This window comes from Chenopodium quinoa, unplaced genomic scaffold (genome assembly GCF_001683475.1).
Source record: "Chenopodium quinoa cultivar QQ74 unplaced genomic scaffold, ASM168347v1, whole genome shotgun sequence".
NCBI classification, from domain to species: Eukaryota; Viridiplantae; Streptophyta; class Magnoliopsida; order Caryophyllales; family Amaranthaceae; genus Chenopodium; species Chenopodium quinoa.
The window spans coordinates 2,614,719-2,636,115 of record NW_018743074.1 but is presented as its reverse complement, the minus strand read 5'-3'; the positions used below and the strand labels follow the sequence as shown (position 1 = coordinate 2,636,115).

Genomic DNA, 21,397 nt, shown 5'->3' with positions numbered 1-21,397 from the left:
TTGCTAATTCCTCCCTTCAAAATATTATCTGGACACCAACTCGAACGATGGTGGATAATCTAATTTTAAGTACTCCGTAGATATTACTCTCTCTGTTCCAAAATAATAGACACGGTTAAACTTTGCACACATGATAATGTACTAATTTGACCTTGTTTTTATAGTTAAAGTTGTATATAAATGGTGAAAAAAGTTGAAAGTGTCAATTATTTTGGGACGGAGGAAGTATAAATCTAATTTTTTTTTTTTTTAAGGAAGTATAAATCTAATTACCGCAACTCAAAAATGCACAAGCATGAATATAGATTTCACTTCTTCCATAATTGATTAAAGTCTTTCCACCCCATTATCTTCCGAAGGTAAATTTCTCATGCATTGGCTAACAGTAACCGTAGAACATTTCAAATTTTCAATAATGTTCTTAAGATCAAAGTCTATCAATTCCTTTTACTAGTATAACCGTAGAAGGTAGAACTTTCTTCTTGTATCAAATTTCGACACTATTACTAATTTACTATGACAAAATTGACATCGTCCTCAAAATTTCCAATATTTGACTATTAACAAACAGAATTAAGTACATAATTTACTTAGTCAACTCAAAATTTCAATATTTCCAGCAGTTAATTAGAGGCTACATCGCACTTTCTTCATCACTTCATTACACCTTCTAGCCCATGGCCCCACAAATGAAGTAAATTACCCAATAAATTTGTTATGTTATGCGCCCAAAACATTGCCGTTATACTTTCATTTCCCTTGCATTCCTTATTTCCCTAGCAATACCAAGAAACAACATTTCTCCTTCTCACTTATTTCTATTTACTTTCCCCTCCTAAACCAAAACCATATATATAGATTATTGACAAACTCAATTCCTTCAATTCAATTCCAACCTTTTGCTCAACCAAATATATATTTGTACTCATCAGATGTATCCTTCCACCTCCTCCTCATACTCCTTAGATATTATCATAAAGTCAACTGAAGCGCTGACTATAGGAAATCATAAATCCGTTGGAAAAAATGTTTTTGTAACAGTTTCTATGGAAAATCAAGGCTGGACAAACCAATTACAAACGAGACTGTGTAATGAGGGTTTAAAACCTGAATGGAATGAGAAGTTGATAATGGACATGCCTACAAACACGAAGTTCATTATCTTAGAGGTTCGTTATAAAAAGAGGTCAAGCGATAAGTTGATTGGTATTGCTAAGGTTCCGACTTCAGATTTTTCTGGAAATAACATGCCTCTAAACTTCCAATATTGTTTATGTTACAGATTAAGAGATCGTAATGGCGAGCCAAATGGGATAATAAACTTTAGCGTGACTGTAAACGGGGGTTTAGATAATTATCAACGTAATGAAAGAAATCAACTCTATCGAGAAACAACTGAAATACAAGGGTTTAATAATAGAGAGAATTATAATAGGCCAAAGCCATGGCTCGGAACATCGTTGTTAGGTGACCGAAGAAAATCTACTTCTACTGTTGTTGGAGTTCCTGCAGCGTGTTACAGTTCATGCCATGCATGATATGATGCAATCATACTTCATATTATTTTGATTATAGATTCTTTTAGACATGTTTACAACTATCTTATATTACTAGTATTAAAATTAACATTTAAGCTATGCTGCAAGTTACAGTAGTATTGTTACTAAGCTCTGAATTACAGGCATTAATTAGGGTTGCTTTGATTTGATCCTGAAAGAAACGAATTCAATAAATAAATTCTATAAATTAACACACTTTTCTTTCCAAAAAAGAGAGATTTTGGAACATCCAAATGAATAAGCCAAAGTATGGAACATCCATATTATGCAGCTCCTCCTTGGCTCCTTCCCTCCCTCCTATCTCTCAAACATACAAACGAGTTGATGGAAATGGAGATGAAATGTTAATCCTTGTTTCAACACGATTAGATATCCTGATAATATTACAAGCGGATAAATTTCCATCTACACAAGGACAATAACTTACAAAACCATGTACATCTCTCATCAGCAAAATAAAAAAAAAATTTACAAGCACTATAAATATCCTTAGTGAAAAGGTCGAAAGCATTTTGCAGTGGGGCAGCTCGAGCAAGATAATTCTTGGTCGGCTACAGGACCCAATATGTACGATGCACACAGACGGAGTGAAACAAAGCGTTAAGCTATTTGCTGTGAAGTCACGAGAAGGTGACCTATCTACACTTCTTCACTGCTTTGGCAGCCATTCTTGAGTATGTTGTATTTGCAAAGGGGGCAGGTAGCGTTGATGTGTAGCCATTTGTCTATGCAAGTACAGTGAAAATGGTGACGACATGGAAGTTCACGTAATTCACTCCCATCCTCATACGATGTAAGGCATATCACACACTCCTATAAAAACATTTCAGAATTAAGTCAATTAAACCTCACTTGAAACATGCAAAAGATTAATTAAACATTCAAAGCTTAGGGACAAGCAGTCCATTTCTCCACAAGTCCACAATAGCTCACCCATAGGTTTAAGCCAAGTCAAGAACCTCACCCCTCATATAATCATCCAAAAACCCCCACCTTTCATATAATCATCCAAAAACCCCTACCCCTCATATAATCCAAACAAACATGAAAGGACAGCACAAACTTCTACATTAGACATAAACAATAAAGTAACTTCATAAATTCGAGTACAAATTAAAAACGAAACGAGGTCCTGCCATCCTGGTCTAACTTCATTTCACAATAAACCTATAACCTATAATACTGTGAAGCAATCATAGAGCTCATTTATTATCCTCATAATCAACTGGCTCTTAAGGGAATGAAGACAAATTTAAACTATACAAGAGTATTCAGCTCTTGGTTATTTTTTCAAAAAAAATTAGTAAAACAAAAAAAAAAAAAAGCTTACAGAGACATATCCAAGCCACATAGGTGGGAAACCCCACTCCCCCCCCCCCAGACCAAAATAAAAAAAAAAACTGGGGACTTCAACAGGGATAGAGAGAGTGAGAGGGGAAGGGGTGGGGGGGTGGGGAGGTTCTTTGAAAAGCAATAGGATAACCCCAAATTTTCAAGTACTTTTTATTACTGGGGACTGGGGTTGTTCTGTCAAAATATTAAGGTCACGAATCCAGTTTCCACAGTTCGAAAATAAAGAACACAGCCATGCACGATCTCATACACAGGCTACCAAAGCCAATTTACCATACCTCTCAATGAAATGTTTGCTAAATTGCTCTCAATGTTAGTCCTAGCCTCTAAATCAAATAAAAGACAGAACAGAAGCTTCCCCTGTACTTCTTCTGATTAAGAAGAAAGCAGACAGACTCATCCACTGTCCACATGCTTATCTAAGCTTCCCCAAGTCAATATTGCATTAGGGCACAAAAAATAAGGTGGGAAGAAAAGGTAAACAGAGATAAAACAGAACATTAACAATAAGATGGGATGGAAGGAGCGAACAAATATCAAAGTTACCAAAAAATTAAAGACCAACAATGGTTAAGTTTAAAGCTTGGTTATATCAAATTTCTTGCAAGTGCTTAGGAGACTCACAGCATCTTCTTCTGAAAGAGCATGCTCAATAAGTGGGTCAGTGCCACACTGGGTCATAATTCCACCAAGAGATTCTTGAATTTCACCACTCTTTTTTTCAATTTGGCCTAGTCTCCTGAACTTGAACTTCGGCAGCCGGTCAATATCCTCATTAGTAGCTCCTTCCTATTTGTGCGATACATGCAATAATGTAAGAAGAGAAAGCTTTTTTTTTTTTGACAAAAGAAGAGAAAGCTGACAATTCCAAATTATAAATAAAAAAAGTGAAGTGTGAGCATCCTACCTGATCAGCCAAAGCATATAAAATTGCAATGATACATGGAAGACAACAGCAGACAGCTATGCCTATAATGCAAGCCACCACCACGCAGATAACAACAAAGAACACATCAAATGCCAGAAATGTTATAGTGAGCCTGTGAAAACAATGCCATATGAGTAACAAAAGTAAGAGTGATGCAAAAAGATTGCTTGTATGTACACATGATAGAAACACTCTGAAGAAAATTACCAGTAAAGCTTAGGCGCATCATCTGCTAAACTTGGTCCACCAGAAGACACCCAATAGAATCCAATGATCCACCAAATAAATGAGAACATTGTATTCGCTGACTCCAGATGCTTTGCAACGCTGCAAGAGAAAATTGTGTCAAACAAATGCAAGAAACACTTATTTAATGATCGTAATATCAACTAAAGCAACTCAAATAGTTCATTCATACACTAACACATTAAAATATATACCAGTCATATCCATTAACCTCTGCCCCCCCCCCCCCCCGGAACTGTATCTCATTATTCTTGCATTTTATTTCTCTACAATCAAGTCTTACAATTTAATTTGCAATACTAATGTTCTCAAGTAATACAAAGTTGTGAGAAAAAAGAGAGGAAGGAAAAAGAATGTATTTAAACAGTCACACATACAGCTTTACCCCCCAAAAAGAGAAGGGGAAAATAAAGTGTTGAAGAAGAGCACATATAAGGAAGCATGGGTTGATACATAGTTTCAAACCTCCCACTTTGAACTTTATCTAAGCTATGCCTAAGCTAAAACAGAAACAAATATTGCAACCAAGGGTTTAGCAACAGATAATCAAGTAAATAATTATTGATCCATCCTTCTTGCTTCAAAATCTAATATTGTTACTTGAGGGCATTTAGCTGGGCTTCTTCAACTCTTTGCAGATGAAATCAATGTCTACTTACTGGTGATTCCAGCATTCAGGTAAATACTTTAACTCAACAATTTTATCCCTAAACTGTTTCTCTTTTCTCCACTCTTCCCCATGCAGCCGAAGTAGGCATCACTGGAGACAGTCACCAGATCCCATCACCATGATCCAATCTTCATCCTGACCATCCCTCAACAAATGTTATACCAGACCAGCTCTATAACTATCATACCAGCCATTCTCTCGTTAATTGCTGAACCCGCTACAGCTCACTTCACCACAAGACCACTAATCCAGTTGCTGTCCTTGAACTCGCCACCAAGATTTAGGCATGCATGACTGTGTGTAATAGCAAAGCCCAGGGGCCCCAGATCAAAACATGGGGAGCCAAGGAGGGACTGGTTACAGCCATGACAGATTGGCGGGTGTAAAAATCTGACACCTCCTGACCACTATAGGCATATCCTGATCACCACAGCTTGATCATTCCAAAAGGATGAATAAAATAAAGAAGGCTGAAAAAGAGGGGAAAAAAATGGTAGACGTAAAAATGTGCTACTGGAAAAAGGGGTGAAGTGATTGAAGTTGACAGTAGTTGATGCAGGATAAAGGTGATTGTGGAGATGGTACATGGAGTAAACTGTTGACAGAAAATGTGTTGGGAATAGCTCCCAGATTATTTATCACTTTGAAACTTTGTTCCTCATAAAACCCACAGACCTCATAAATAGCAACATCCAATCTCCAGGTATATACTGTTCTGATTACCTGACGAGAACATAGTCACTAATTTGCATCAAATGACCTTGTTATATTGTCTAGAACAAACTGCAGCTCATAAAAACTGTAATTAAAACGCCAAAGATCACTCAAGTTCAGACAATGAGAGTTGACAAAAAATCTTGATTGTGCCACTAGCAGATAGCATAGCAAGGTGCAAGATTATAAATTCCTGTATTCTAGTGGCACACGTACACTTCTGCTGAACAAAATGATAGCTAACCTTTGCAAATTTTTGTACAGCAAAGGCAGTATACACAACCTTCATAAAAACTAGTTTCTAGTGGCACATGTACACTTCTGCTGAACAAAATGATAGCTAACCTTTGCAAATTTTTGTACAGCAAAGGCAGTATACACAACCTACATAAAAACTAGTTTTATTGATTCACACCAAGTCCTACTTCATCAAAATTGCACAGCTTTGTTTAGTCAATATAGTCCCATAGTTTATGCTGCCAGTATATATGACAAACAAATAAAATCCCTAAAGGAATTAGTAATGTCAAGATAACGAAATAATGCATTTGTTACAACACTTCACACTTTATTACTCTATCATGCTATTGCTGCTATAGACGTACAAGAGGAGTTACAACCCAAGATGGCCAATGCTTAATTGAGTAATGCTGTAACTTCTATAAAAGGCTTTAATTTACATTATGCCACATGCTTAATTGCAACGTGTCACCACGATTGTGCAGCTAGTTACGAGGGAAGGAGGAACAATGAACAAGGGGCTTTCATCTAAATCTAATAGACATTAGCAAATTTAGACAATTCACACTGTTTTCCCAATAAAAATCCATGCTTTTCACACAATAATATCCTGTTCCACAATCTATCATTCACAATCAAATCATACAACTGTAAAACAATTAAACAGGCATTAAAGCTCTATTTTTATTTTAGGGAAAAAAAAACAGTAGAATAGTTATACCTAGTGTTATCCTCATCCTGTTGATGCTCATCATAAAACTCCATGGAATCCCCTTCTAAACTCGCTGAAGAACTCGAATTTGACCTTGAATGTCCCGAATTTACATTACTCGAACGATTCGAACCCGAATTCAAATTCAAAGCCAAACTAGAACCAGAACTCGGGCCAACACCGACATTCCACCCACCCGAGGACCCAAACCAAGGCCTGCTAATCTCTCTCCTCCTCTTGTACTCAACACAAACACAAACCATATGCAAAATACACTGAAATCCATATCCGACAAGCCACAACCTCAACGGAACCTGCGTTTTCTCATCGCCGCTTAAGATCATAATAGCAATGGCAACAAACACAAAAATCGTGTTCCAAAGAAGGTCGAGAACAACAATTGGAGTAGAGTAAGCCCAATCACTTTGACGCTCTTCGATTTGCTGCGCCGCCGATTCTCTCACCATAACCGACTGCTCCGATATCATTCTCCGGCTATTCGCTCGCCGGAGAAACCTCGCGGCGCCACGTAGCCCTGCTCTACTGGAAATTCTCCGGCTTCGCGACTGCAACGATCGGTTGCCGGAAGGCGGTGAAAGAGGTGCGAGTAACGGCGCCGTCGTATCGACATCGGTGGCGGACATGGCGGTACAAGAAATTGAGAAATTTGAGGTGAAATTGAAGTCGTCGATTAATAAATTAGGGTTTTTGTGAGATAATTTAGGGAAACTGAGAGGGACAAGCCATTAATAACCTGGATTGAGGAGAGAGAAAGTTGAAATTAGGGATTGTTTTTGGAAGAAATTGATGAAGAAGAAGAAAAAAGGGGAATGATTTGATTGGGTAATTTAGTTGAAGGAGTTGAAAATGTAAGATAATGGAGTGGATTTTAGAATTTTCTTTTTTTAGTTATTTTTGTTTAAAATACGGAGTACCACTGTACCAGTACACAAGAATACAAGATTGACAAGTCTTGTAAAGAAGGACGTGGGTTTGCATAAACTATTTTCTTCCGCGATTTGTCTAGTTAACAACCTTGGTATTGTCGGGGTGAGCAAAAATATTGGCATATTGGATACTTGGTTTCGGAATTATAATTAGTAATAAATCATAGGGTATGAATTTGGAATTGGAATCGACATCAAGTTTAAAGCTAAAGATTTAGTCGTAAGCAATTATGAATTTAAAGATTGTGCAATTATTTGCCTAATAAAATCGATTCTGAAATTAGATACTTTATGTCACGAAATATATTGTTAAACACGAAGTAGATATTAACATAAAGTTTTATAATATAAATTTTTTATAATTTTTATTAATGTTTAACTATATAAATAAGATCAAATTAGTGCATCGGCATGCGTACAACATTTGACTATGTCTGTTATTGTAATACCCCGTATTTTTATACATACATTAAATTAAAACATTATTTTATGAAATATTTAAATAATTCGAAATGAATTATTTATTGTATTTTAATAATTTAAAAATATTTATTTTAATTAAAAGTTTATTTTGATTTACTTAATTGCTTTGAAAATGTTTTATTTATTATTTAGAAACTTTAGGGCATAATTATTTTATAAAAAGAAGTTTTAAAGTCAATGAAATTTTAAAGAAAGACAAATGTCATTTGGAATAGGAGTAGGAATCATTAAGGGTAGAAGGGAAATTTTAAGTAGGAGGGTTTGAGAGAGGGTATAAATACCCATCATATGAGCAAATTGAATTTTGCTCAAGGTGGAAAATACCTAAAGATAAACTCTCTATCTCTCTCCTCTTATTTTTATTTCTCTCATCCTTAATTTTTCCCTTTCCCTCACAAACACTCACACACACGCCACACACGTGGTCGGCCGCCACACCGCCACCAGTGAGCGCCGGCAGCAGCCAGCCCTCGGCAGGCGGCGCAGCAGCAGCCCCTACCGTGGTGTGTGCGTGCGCAACCCCTAAAAAAGAGAAGGAAAAAAAAAACTTCTTTTGTTTTAAATTAATCCAATCTTGTTTTATGATTGATTTTGGGTGTGTGTGATGATTTTATGATGTTTTAATAATGATTATTATGTATATAATTTTCAGATTTGGTTTTTGAATCAAAAAGCCCCAAATTGAAAACCCTAGGTTTCTAAACTATTGTTTATTGATGGAATTTGATTGTAGTTAATCAAAACTATTGAAATTGATGTTTTTAAACATAATTACAGCAAGTTTATATGTTTTTATAATGCTGGAATTTTTATATAAAGGCTAGAATTATGTTTCCTGAAAGGATTTTTAATTACCCATTAATTGGAAATAAAAGTAGGTGGTTTAAATTAATTTTCAGCATGTTTTAGAAAGTTTGAAAGTGATTTAAAGAGTGTATATATTACTGAAAATTTATATCGAATAAGTGTTAATGTCTCTTTGTAATTTTGGGTTGTAGAAGACTTCCAAGTGAGTGACTTCGTGTAGCCGTGGCGATTTTGAGATCATATTCGAGGTACGTTCGAGTACTCGGTAATTATTTAAGTGTGTAAAAGCATGCTAGGCTTTGTTTAATTAATTCCGAGTTAGTATCGTGATAGGTATTGGTTGGAATTGTTGATTGGATTGATGTTGGTGATTGATTTGTGAAGTATGAATCATCTGAGGTGAATTGTTGATTTGGAATTAATTATGTCGGCATGTTGATTATGAACCACACTTTTATTATTGGCATGATTGAGAGCATGTTTAATTGTGTTTGGAATGTTGAAAGGGAATTTTATTATGCTTCATATAATTTTTATTAATTGGAATGTTGAAAGGGAATTTTATTATGCTTCATATAATTTTAATTAATGCTATAAGCATGAGAAAGGAGCTATTTAGGTGTCTATGTACACGAGGATTAAATTATATATTGGTGCCTAAGTGCACTTAAGGTGTTTTAAGCATTGAGGGATAGGATTTATGATGCATTATGCGTTTAAGGTGTTATTTAACCCCGAGGTAGTTTAAAAAGGGTTCAACATTAAATTAAATGTGGTCACTAATTATTCAAAAATTAAATTGGTATGTTTGATTGCTTGAATAATTTATGATGATTGATTTATGTTGTGGATTAAGGGACATCACCAAGTCTAAAAATATGTAAACAACGTAAAGTGAAAGAGATTACGCACCAAAACTCTTGGAACGTATATACCTTGAGTATAAACATATAGGGGGAGTTATGGGGTTTTATATTTAACAATAACTTCTACTCGGAGTATAGGACGTTGTATTTTCCTTTTTATTATGCGCAGGAATTCCGCCACTTATGAGTGGTTCTTTTATACTGGCACGGTTAACTCCCGTGTTAGTACCCCTTAATTGGGGCAGGTTAGGAGGGAAACCCGTTCGATGCATAATCAAATTAAATAAACAAACCATTCGTTATTGGTTGGTTATGTTGCATGCTTGTAAACAAGTGCAATAAGGTATGTTGTACGTTGATATGATAAAAGCATGTTAGTGTGTACTGTTTACGCTTATGTACTCAGCTTTGCTGATTGTGTGTTTGTATGTTTGTTTGGCCTTGTCTTTATCTTGGCCCTACGACGACCCATTTCTAATGGCGACAAATTAAAGAGAAGCTTTCAGGTGATGAAGCATATTCATGATGGACATGAGTGAAGAGCGATTCATATTTACTTTCCATAAGAAGCTTTGATTATTATATATTTGCTTGAGAGTAACACAAAGGTTTTAATATTGGTTTTGGGTTTTGATAAAAGCCTACAATGGTTCTAAGTTGTAGGTTGACTTTGTTTGACTTTGGTTTGATTTTACTTTCGTTTGGTTTGACTTTTTAAGTTACTTGTTTTAAATGGTTTTAAAGAGAGTCTTCCGCTGTGTGTCTTTGATAATTGCCTTGGACGTTTTCACGGTGGCGGTAATGTCTTAGAATTTCCTATTTCGTATTTTAAAAAGAGCAAAACAGGTATTTAAAGGAATGAAATTTTTAGGGTATTACACTTATTATGGGGACAAAGGGAGTAATTTATATTAAAAAAAAAAAAATTGTCTGCATTTTCAACTAGTACTTGATACCCATCAATTTTATAATCGAATCCATAGATTTTGGAAATGATTCCAACCAAGTCCAATTTCAAGAAATATGACCAAATATTCAACCTCCACCCTTACATCGAGTAGAGTGTGGACACTAGTAGTTCAACTGAGTGAACGTGTTGATGTGCACATTTACTTTTGTGTTGATGTGATTTGATTAGTTTGTAATACGTTCATATTTGTAACCGTTTGAGTATAATATTCAGTGGTAATGAACTTTTATGAAAAACTAGCTGGTAGGGAAATCCAAGCTTTTAGGATGAAATTAACTCAATGATTGGAAAATAAAATGAAAAATAATTATAAAAAAAAAAACCAAAAATCCCTTAGGATCTACTTCATAATTTGTATTATTATTTGGTTAAACTTTTTTTTTTTTTTTTAACTATGAAACCTCATACCACCCCTTATACCTTCCTCAATCCTTGTGATTTACGGTCCATTTATTCATAAGATGTAGCTATCATTTTACTAATAAACCATATTGCGCCAAATGTGTATGGAATCCATACTCCCTAATATAAGATTTCATAGCAATCCATTTTTATCAAATGTAAACGGCCTCTTTAAAATTATTCATTAAAGCGATTAAAAACTGAATTTTGTCATTTGGGTATGCCAAAAAATTAAAATCCAGACAAGCCTTTACAGTACAAGAAACCTGGAAAGAGATTGTGTTTTTTTAGTATAGTACAGTCAGAATTTAACAGTTTAATAAAGAAAGACGTTAGTTCTCGACTTTAAACCCCCAATTCAAGTGAAACCTATGTTCAATCTGTGAATGCATAAATGTAATGGTCCCTTTTTCGTTTAAATTACCATTAAAATGTATCCTCAATTTTCCATATATCTTACCTTGCATATAAAATAATAATTACAGTCAAATTAAAGTTTGTGAATAATGTCAAAATTCAAAATGTAACCCATTATATTGCAACAAGGGTGAATTAATCCGGAGTAACCCATGAACTAGAGGTTGCATAGAAAAACGAGCCTTAAATTTCTCCTCAACACCTCATAATGAAGCACAAAAGGTGACAACCAATTACACCATAGCCTAAGTAATGACAAATGCAATCTAGTCACCATGGAAAGTGTCGATGACCAGAGATAACTAAGGAGTAGATACACAATATCATACACAATTTCACAAGTACAATTCACCATAACTGAAGAGGTACAGTAACTTTGAAATCAAAGCTAAATAACCTCCATTGCCGCGTAAATTTTCACTCTCTTGAACTTACACTTCCCCAATTACTCGGTCATAGAAAACGAGCTGTCACAAATAAATAGCTGATCTGCCTAGTAAAGTGTTCTATCTGGATGTCTGTATAACACTTGAATGAGGATGACAAGCTTCACGAGAACTCACAATTCAAGATACTTGTGGGCAAGTTAGCAAACCAGGAGAAAATGTCACAACCATCACCTTGAAAACTCTCACTTCTTTGTTGAGTCAAGGATCAGGCGTTGACGTAGTTCAGGTGTTGCATGAGCCAACTCTGAAAATATTACCCGAAAATTGAGTAAAATTGGAGAATGAAGTTACCATAAATGACGGAAAGAGCACAAAACATACCTTCAGGGGTGAAGTTAAATAGAGGAGGAAGAGGTCTTCCATTAGGCAAGCTTGCATTTGGGTCTCTCAGATCATCAAAGAAATGATGCGCACAAGCTTCCAGCTGAGAGAACATTAGATATAAGTATAAAATTTTACAAGAAATTAGCAGGAAACTTAATTTGATTTATATGAGGCACAAATGAGGTCAAGGGACGAATATATGCACTGCCAGAACAGGAGGAAGTGAAGCACAGTTGTGGGATCATTATATCACCCATTTTCCCCCTCATTTTCTTTTGGAGGGAGGGGTGCTACTCCAACACAACATAAATTTCTCCAGTGATAATATACTATTTCAGCCCAAAATAAGAGGGTGAAAGTGTGCTACAGTCCACACTGTAGAATACTAGAATCTATATATCCTTAACTTCACAGCAGCCCAATGTAGGCCAAAATCAAAGCAAAAAAGTTCACAAACATTACACAATTGGATTAAATGGATGCATGACCAAAAATAATACAGTCAGAAGTCTGTAAACAAGTACAATAAACAGAATGTCACACTCATAAAGAACAAAACGGATTAGCAATGTACTATTAGAAGTTGGTCTAAAATTACTGAAAGAAAAAATAAAATAAAATAAAATAAAGAGATTCTTACAGCTGAGCACCGAAGCTTTGGTGAATACTGGAGCAATCTTGACACAAGATCCACAGCTTCAGGAGGCATACGCTTATGAAACACCTGAAATAAGATAACAATTTGTTTTAAAACAGCACAAATAAACTTTGCTATAAACTAAGGATAATCCAACTCTGTGAGCATGCAATTGTGCATGTGTGTGTTTTGCAGTGAGAGAGAGAGAGAGAGAGGGGATCTAGCAAGACCTTGTGCCACGGATGAGCCTTGATCTGGGGAAACTTGAACTCGCTGTAATTTGGATTCATACACTTTATTTCTTCTCTCGTTGGTGTTCCCAAAATCTGACAAATCACAGCAAAACAATGTAGAAGAAGCATGTCACTACAGTCCTGAGGCAGAAGGGAAATAAAACTGTAAACTGCAAAACAGTTCGAAGGCGCACCTTGATGATCTCCACCAGTTGATCAACACCACTTTCACCAGGAAACAAAGGCTGCACATACAAAACAATCAGAACTGAAGAATGCCACCACATAGCCATACGTCATCATATTAATTGAATTACCTGATTATAAAACACCTAAACAATCGCCTACAATTTTAAAAATAATTAGTATCTTGTAGTAAATAATACGCCAAGTCAATAAACAAAAGCTGCTCGTGCGAGGGTGGTAGAGGGGGAAAATATCAGTTTAAGACACAGCTTATATTGTAATAGCCCCTCCACTGGGGGGATTAACCAATAGCCAGCTCTTAATACGAAGTATAATTTTTCATAGCATCCAACATGTACACCAGCTTGACAATCATTTGAACAGTGTCGTAAATTAAGTTTCATGACAAAGCGACGCATGTTGACTGACCAGTCTCACTGCTAAATTAGGAGGTCCCTTCTGCATTCTCACTTTGCAATAAAGGTATTGTTTCCAGTTCTCAATTCTTGATCAAAACAAGTAAAAACTACCCCAATCCCTTGAACAACTTCAAAGCGCTTAAATAAAATACAGAGAATGAGAGGAAATCCAGCTTCAAAGTGCTTGCATAAATTAAGGCTCCCTCATCATAAAATATTGCATTTTAGTTAAAATTGCAAACACTAACCTGCCCCAAGAGAAGCTCAGCCAAGACGCAACCGACAGACCACATATCGATTGCAGTTGTGTACTCAGTAGCTCCAAATATCAATTCGGGAGCACGATAATACCGGGAACAAATGTATGAAATATTAGGTTCACCCGGTACCTACAGTTGGATATCAAACTTAAACCTGGCAAGACAGATAAATAAATATATAACATAATCCTCCACTGTAAAAATGGCATACCAGCATCTTTGCACTCCCTAAGTCACAGAGCTTTACTTGATGAGTGTGTGGGTTAACCTGAAAAGACCATGAAAAATCTCAATGGAATGAAAACGACACTGAGATGCGGCCAGACTAGCTCTAGGAAGTAAAGATTCGTACAGCCATACGCCAGATGGATCTTAAGCCTCCACACAAACAATAAACAGAAAGAAAAAAAAAAAAAAAAAAAAAAAAGCTTCAACTCCAACCCCATACACAAAACATTTAAGAAAAGATAAAATATGTTTCAACCACCCTCCCCACCCCCCCAAAAAAAAACAAAAAAGAAAAAAAAAAACACCCACACACACACACCACAATAGAAGGAAAGGGGAAAGAAAAAAGTTTCAACAACCCCCCCCCCCCAAAAAAAAACACACACACACACACACACACACACAGCAAAAGACATGCATGATACGCTAGCTTATCACTATTTAATTGGGAGGACGTTTTCTTTGATCTCCTACCAACATGCCAAACGCCGATACAGACCATACCAAACAAAAGGGAACTCCATAAATGCACAATACTATAAATTAAAAGAAAACTCAACAAAAACTCACAAGTATATTTTGGGGCTTGATGTCACGATGGCAAACACCGATAACATTGTGTATATAATTGAGCGAGCGACAAATCTACAAAAGAAGACAGAAAGTGCTTATTATATACATCAATGAGATCAGCTACTCGTATGAAACATTTTACATCAAAAATAGAAGTCAAGATCACCTGGTAGGTATACAGTTGTACATAGATCATTGGCATGTGCTGATTCATCCTATTATGGTGCTTCAAAACCCGATAGATAGTTTCGGGAACATACTCTAGAACGAGGTTAAGGTACAGCTCATCCTTTTCAGTCGTTGAATAAAAACAATGCCTTAGTAAAACAACATTTGGATGCTCTAGTAAGCGCATGATCGAGAGTTCTCTGTTCTTGTATCGCTTATCTTGTAACACCTTTTTAATTGCAACTTGTTCACCAGTTTCCAAGCACTTTGCCTAAATATTGTGAGGAACATGAATACATTAGAATCTACTCAAATGCCAAAGCCAACTACAAAGACAGTGATCCCAATCCAATTACCTGAAAGACTACACCAAATGATCCAGTGCCAACCACACGTTCCGCCATGTAAGAAACTGTCTGAGACAGATTTAACAATATATTGATAATCAATAACAGTCATGTAACACAGAGGACTAAAAACAAATAGATTTCTAAAGCAAAAAACTTCACGAACAATAAATAAGCCCTGTTAATAAACACCATAATGAATTGATACGCAAAGCAACCATAATAACATAAAATTTGCCAATCAATCCAAAGCAAAAGGATCAACAAGTTGACAACCTATCCAATTATCAAGTTCACGATATATCAAATTCCCAACTCAAACCTGAAACCACTCAGGACACAAGACCCTCAAAAATTAGCAATAACATGATATACACAACTGAAATAGAAATACATCCCGGATGTGTTCAAGATCGCTGTAAGTGTCAATGACACAGCAAGTGGTTTGTGGCAGTTGCAGCCTAATATATTAATCTTGCTTAAATTGAAATACTTTACAATGCAGCATGATGCATAACAAGGCTGACATTTAATACCATGATAACGGCAGAATGACCAATAAAAACAAAAGATCTTTATTTCAAGCAATTCGCAGCAGTCTAAGTCACACAAGACATACCTAAAAACAGCTTTGGCTAAACCAACCTACCAGATGATTATGCAACAGTACCCACCCAAAGGATAAAATGGCTATCACTATTTTGAGAGACAACCCAAAATACTATCACCCCAAGAACAATACATTATCACAATGCCATCCTAATTTCAAACCTTAGATTAGATAGCTAATTTAATAAACAGACCTCTCCCAAATACCAAATACCAAAGAAATTGTAAACATAAAAAAATACAAAAATTCTAAACAATTCAACAACTCCAGTCGAATATTGACAATAATGCCATCACACCACTGCCACTTGAGTTTATCAGCCAAGATCCCTTCTCACCTGGACATATAATCAGACATATTTCTGCAACCCAGAAAAAACAAAATCAATAACAACCATCGATCAGCCTTGGATCATACTAGGTCATTCAACCAGAAACTCCTAAAACCTGTATGATGACCCTATTCCTACACATAATATAACCATGACACAACAAACAAGAGTGCGATTTCCTATTATATCCTTTAATGTTATCCCAACTTCTTTTTAGCTTCAAACATGTAATTGCAGCCTTTACCTTCTCTAGTACATCATCTTTAAGACAACATAGACACAATAGGCCCGGATCAGTAGTGAAGAATCCACATATACCCTTCATTTGAACCCCCCCCCCCCCCCCAACAAAAAAAAAAAAAAAAAAAAAAAGGGGGAGAAAAAATAAAAAAGAAAAAAGAAAAAAAAACCCAACATAATCACAAAACAATTAATTAAAAAGATTTTGGCAAAAGCCAAAACAATTCTGCTATTCATTCATCATATATAATCAAAAGACCAACACAAAAATTAAAAAATAACCTGTTTTGGCTGCCCATTCCTACCACCCATTGTAGTAGTAATTATCTGCCCAGCTTCAGTGCCACTGCCACTCACAACAGCAGCTTCCATGTCCTAAATATTTCCAGGGTATCAAAAATAATTGAATTAATGCTAAAAACAGAAGTATGTAAAGATGAGAACAGAATATTCTAAAAAGTCACCATTCCAGAGAATTATGTAGTCAATTTTCAAATAAATCATTCATAAAAAACTAAAGCAAAAGTTTATGTGGATTAATTAATACTATATAGTTGATTAGGCGGGGAAGTCATCAAAAGTGAATTCCTCCACGGAAAAACTTGAACTCAAAACTGGAATTCTAATAGCCACTAATGTGAAGAAAAACCTTTGTCCAATCAACGAAGGTCTAATTGCCCTCAAAGGCTCAAAGTTACCTTATCATCACCTTTATCTGCTTTGCTATCCTGGATTTTCATTCCATGCATTTCTGTAGGAAGCTTATCATAATCAGCTTTCTGCGTCCTATCAATAGGATTCCCATCAGATGTGCTTGGAACAGCCTCCATGGATGTTGAAGCTACACGGTGCTCTACTTCTGTAGTACATCTCTCATCAGTGTGTGATTCATCTGTGAAACTTCCTTCTGTTTCTTGCTCAACTTTGGCCCTCTTGGTGCTACCATCCCCATCCTAAATAAACATCAATTGCACTTTGCAATAAATCTACGTGATATAAAAATGCTCGAAACTACATCACAATCCATTATGAAGAAATCAAACTCCAAATCCGCCCAATTTCGTAGAAAATTAACAAAGTACTACATGGTGAAGAAGTTATAAGGAAGATGGACGAGATGAACCAAATTAAAAATGATAACGGATGTTGATTATTGGATAAAGCATGTGAGTGTTCAGATTCCAATTAAACCAGTTGATAAGATTTAACCAATTATAATCATCACTCTGATGCAAACACTACATGCAGAAAATTAGTGTCAACAGGTTTAAACAATGGAAGGCCAATGCTCTGGTTACGAACTTGAGTTAGAATAGATGGGCAGGAAAAGGACATAAAATTGCAACACAGCTAAGCAACACAGCAAAGTGGTGTGAACTCCATAAGAAAGAGAGGTGGCAGAGAGGCCAGTGACAAGAATTTGCAGCTTTCAACATCCACCAGGTAGAATCATGCATTCTCTTCAAAAAAAAAAACAATTGCATCCAGTTCTAGGCTCTAGAATCTCATCATAACACACAAAAGTTTCTTCAAATATTTAACTTCTTCTACAATCACCAGTCCATTAAAAATCCATCTGATCCTCAATGCACAATTACAATCCCAATAATTAAATTGTACTAGATCAATAAGATAGCTGGAAAAAAAAAAATAAAAAATAAAAACTCGCAACAACCTAGCATCAGTACAGCTCAGAATTGATTTTTATAGAATTATACCCATGAGTAACTCTTCCGATTAGCTATAAATACACGGAGCATTTGTTCACTACTTTCTGCTATTGGACCTAATACAGTAATACACTATAGTGCTCAAGAGTATTGTTTTCAAATTAAACAAGTAAAGGTAATTCAGCAATTAGCAATAAAACAGAAGATTCAGTAGTAATTTTTCTTTGGATTATCACGGACTAAACTAAATAGCTCACAGGACAGAAAAAGTTTCATCCCTATCTAAAAGCAGCAGGTAGAATTTTGGTTCAGGAGACAACCTATTTACGCAGACTAGGCAGAGCCTCATTAAAGGTATTAGAGTGATACATATGTTGGGTCATGTCAAAATCTGGGCATTGCATATACAAATAAACCCCAAACACGTGAATAACATCCTCAAACAATTCAGTATAATCTTTAACTCTTTGTTCAGTAAATCAGTCAACTTATATCAGCATGAATAATAAAAGAAAATTCTGACCAAATTGCAAAGCCATCAGACATCAGAAATTGAGACTAAGGGTCTGTTCTGTTCACCTTATTTTCACTTATTTCACGTGTGATAAGTTCAGTTAAGTTCAGATAAGTTCGGTTAAGTTTAGATCAGGTTTAATAAGTTTTGATAAGGGTTACCCAAATACAAATTACAACTAAAATAAGTTTTAATAAAGTCTAATAAGTTAAGATAAGTGAAAATAAGGTGAATAGAACAAACCCTAAGTAACCTTCAAGTTCAAGCATTCAAATGTCTAAACAGAATAAGGTTGTCATTACTCATTCTACTTAAACCAATCCAACAACCCCTCACAAAAATTCCATACAGCACAATCAAAATAGCAACCAAAAGACGACAACCCGGAAAAAGAAGTGAGCATTTCCCATTGAAGAGAATAAATGTATTAGAATTCAGAACCGGAGAACAAAGCATATATAAATACACTGGCAAGAGGTACAGCAGATAAAATTAGTGTGCATATTCGAATGAATGAATCAATCAAAGCCTTAATCCCATAAGTGGGGTCGGCTACATGAATGAATATCATAGACTTATCTACAAGAATGCACAGGAATGAAAGGGGCAGAAGGGCAATGCTAAAAGAGATTTCTTGTAACAGGATCGATGAGAGATGACTTGAATTTCATACTCCTCCAGCTAGAAGGACCCAAAACTATCATAGTGGTCATAATAGGCAATCTGTTAAAATGTACCTCCAATCATATACCCCAAACCAACTGGGGGCACAACAATTGCCTCAGCCCTCGGGTGTACCTACTAGAAGCTCTACATGACATTGTTTTTTATAGATTGATACCTACTAGAAGCTCTATATGAGTACATGGCATAGTGTTTTCTAGATTAACATCAAAAATTAAACTTGTCTAATTGGATCCTATATATCTTCTCATATAAGAGCATTTGACATTATTAAAAAGGCTAGATTTTCCTTAGTTGTAAGATAATGCCTAGACAGTTAAATTCACATATCCTAAGTTTTTTTTAAAAAAAAAAATAATATTCTGAAAAAAAAATTGAAACTTTTCACCGAAATAACAATAAAAATAAAATTTCCTACTAATAAAATTACCCATGAAAATATTACAGCTAATTTCTAATCATTACCACTCATTTTCACAAAATCATGTAATCGAAACTTTATGATTCTACAAACTATACTTTTAAAATTAAAAAAATTAAAAAACCCATCAATCCAAAACCAATAATAATCAATTAATACCCAAAAAAACTATCTTCCACATTACTTATAAAAATGATTCGAACCCCCAAATCAATTTCTAATTTCCAACAACAAAATCATAAACAAAATTAAAAAAAAAAAAAAAAAAAAAAGGGAAGGAAAACATACGAGATCAGATATAGAAGTACGCCCAGAAGCAATGCTTTTAAGACGACGCATCACATTCATCTTTTAACTTTCTCTCTCCTCTTTTTTCCCCAATCTCCCACACCACAAACCCTAAAAATTCAATTGAAATCAATTCAAATCAAATCAATTTTTCTGGAGAAAGAGAAGAAGATAGAGAGAGAAAGAGAGAGAAATCTCTCTCCTCTGAAAATTCAGAAGAAAAATCAAAATAGGGGAAAATCGAACACCAAAAAATCTAAATTAAAAACATAAAATTTAGAGAAATTTTATGAAAATATTTTCTCTCACCTCCCGAAAACGAAGGGGAGGTTAATTGATTTTCTCTCTCCTCAAAAATACAAAAAATTGGGGAAAAGTTTGATTTTCTCTCTCCTCCTTCATCTGGTCAAAGCTCCAATCATGGCGAGCCTCAACTGTTTGTTTTTTCTCATTTTTCACCTGATCAGTCAAACTTTAGCTTCTCCACCGTTGGATTGAATTTTGATCTGACGGTGTAGAATCAAGTTGGGTTTATTTTTGTCTTGTTTTTTATTACAAAGTACATGAAATTTAATAAATGGTGAAAAAAAGGGAAAAAAAATGAATTCTAGGACCGTAGATTAGGTTGGTATATTCCTAAACGGGGAATAAATTTTATTTTATTTATTTATTACATTATTTTTTTTACTTTATTTATGAAGTAATAATTGATGATGAAATAAAAAAAACGGCTATTTCACCAAATGGCATTAAACACTTTAATAATTCACCGAATGCCATTAAAGTGTTCAAAATTCACCAAATGCCACCGAGTGCCATTATAACTAACGGTCGATAATTTCGTTAGTCATTAGGGTTTAATCATGACACATGTCATGATATAATTGGTTCAATTTTTAAAAAATCTTAAAAAAAAGAAAAAAATTTAAATTTTTTTTTTTTAAATTCCTAAACCTAACCGAACCCCACCACCAACATTGCCGCTGCCGGCAGCCCAACCCCAGCTGTCGGCACTCCCTTCACCGTCGAAACCAGCCCAACCACCACTCCTAAAACCAGCGACTTAGCGCCTTCCGCTTTTTCCCTTCACAAAAAGACACCCAGCGTTTTCAGACCACAGTGCAAAACCACCCCTCATGTCCTCCACCCTTGAAACGACGAAATCGGCCATAGAAATCGACCATTTTGAATTTCCATGGTTGATTTCGGTCGTTTGAGGGAGAAGGGTTTTCATGGTCGGGTTTTATTCTGGGTTTCCATGGTCGGTTTCGATGGCTACCGTGATGCGTCGTGTTGGTGCGTTAGGTGGTTGCGGGGGCTGGGGTGGGGATCAGGGCGGGGGTCGTCGGGCAGGCGGAGTTCTGTGGATAGGGGGATTAAGTGGAGTCAACGATTTTGGTGGGGTCAAGGGATTCCAGAGGGAGGTCCAGGGGTTCCGACAGGAGATCAAGGAGTTCCGGCGGCTGGCTTTGGCAGGTGTTTATGGTGGTGGGGCTGGGTT

At 35.6% G+C, this 21,397-nt stretch overlaps 3 protein-coding genes across 4 annotated transcripts; 1 reads left to right on the top strand and 2 right to left on the bottom strand.

Annotated features, from left to right (window-relative positions):
- The first annotated feature begins 155 nt into the window (after nucleotides 1–155).
- Nucleotides 156–1,779, top strand: LOC110731743 (BON1-associated protein 1-like). The gene has a single exon (XM_021911640.1). It carries the CDS (start codon nucleotides 933–935, stop codon nucleotides 1,536–1,538), a length of 606 nt encoding a protein of 201 aa, XP_021767332.1. The 5' UTR covers nucleotides 156–932; the 3' UTR covers nucleotides 1,539–1,779.
- Nucleotides 1,780–1,896: 117 nt separating this feature from the next.
- On the bottom strand, nucleotides 1,897–7,436 carry LOC110731741 (E3 ubiquitin-protein ligase At1g63170-like). The gene is made up of 5 exons (XM_021911636.1): nucleotides 6,432–7,436; nucleotides 4,048–4,167; nucleotides 3,820–3,952; nucleotides 3,537–3,701; nucleotides 1,897–2,372 (listed from the first exon to the last, which is right to left on the bottom strand). Exons 1-5 carry the CDS (start codon nucleotides 7,064–7,066, stop codon nucleotides 2,199–2,201), a joined length of 1,227 nt encoding a protein of 408 aa, XP_021767328.1. The 5' UTR covers nucleotides 7,067–7,436; the 3' UTR covers nucleotides 1,897–2,198.
- A 3,929-nt stretch (nucleotides 7,437–11,365) lies between these two features.
- Nucleotides 11,366–20,345, bottom strand: LOC110731739 (shaggy-related protein kinase epsilon-like). Of its 2 annotated transcripts, XM_021911635.1 has the most exons (14): nucleotides 20,206–20,345; nucleotides 19,897–20,007; nucleotides 17,018–17,272; nucleotides 16,602–16,694; nucleotides 15,148–15,207; nucleotides 14,790–15,062; nucleotides 14,621–14,695; nucleotides 14,034–14,090; nucleotides 13,811–13,951; nucleotides 13,152–13,202; nucleotides 12,955–13,050; nucleotides 12,728–12,811; nucleotides 12,085–12,187; nucleotides 11,366–12,007 (listed from the first exon to the last, which is right to left on the bottom strand). In XM_021911635.1, exons 2-14 carry the CDS (start codon nucleotides 19,954–19,956, stop codon nucleotides 11,946–11,948), a joined length of 1,410 nt encoding a protein of 469 aa, XP_021767327.1. In that variant the 5' UTR covers nucleotides 19,957–20,007; nucleotides 20,206–20,345; the 3' UTR covers nucleotides 11,366–11,945. The 2 variants fall into 2 exon arrangements, with proteins under 2 accessions (XP_021767327.1, XP_021767326.1); XM_021911634.1 differs by having other exon boundaries at nucleotides 19,897–20,301.
- Nucleotides 20,346–21,397: the final 1,052 nt, after the last annotated feature.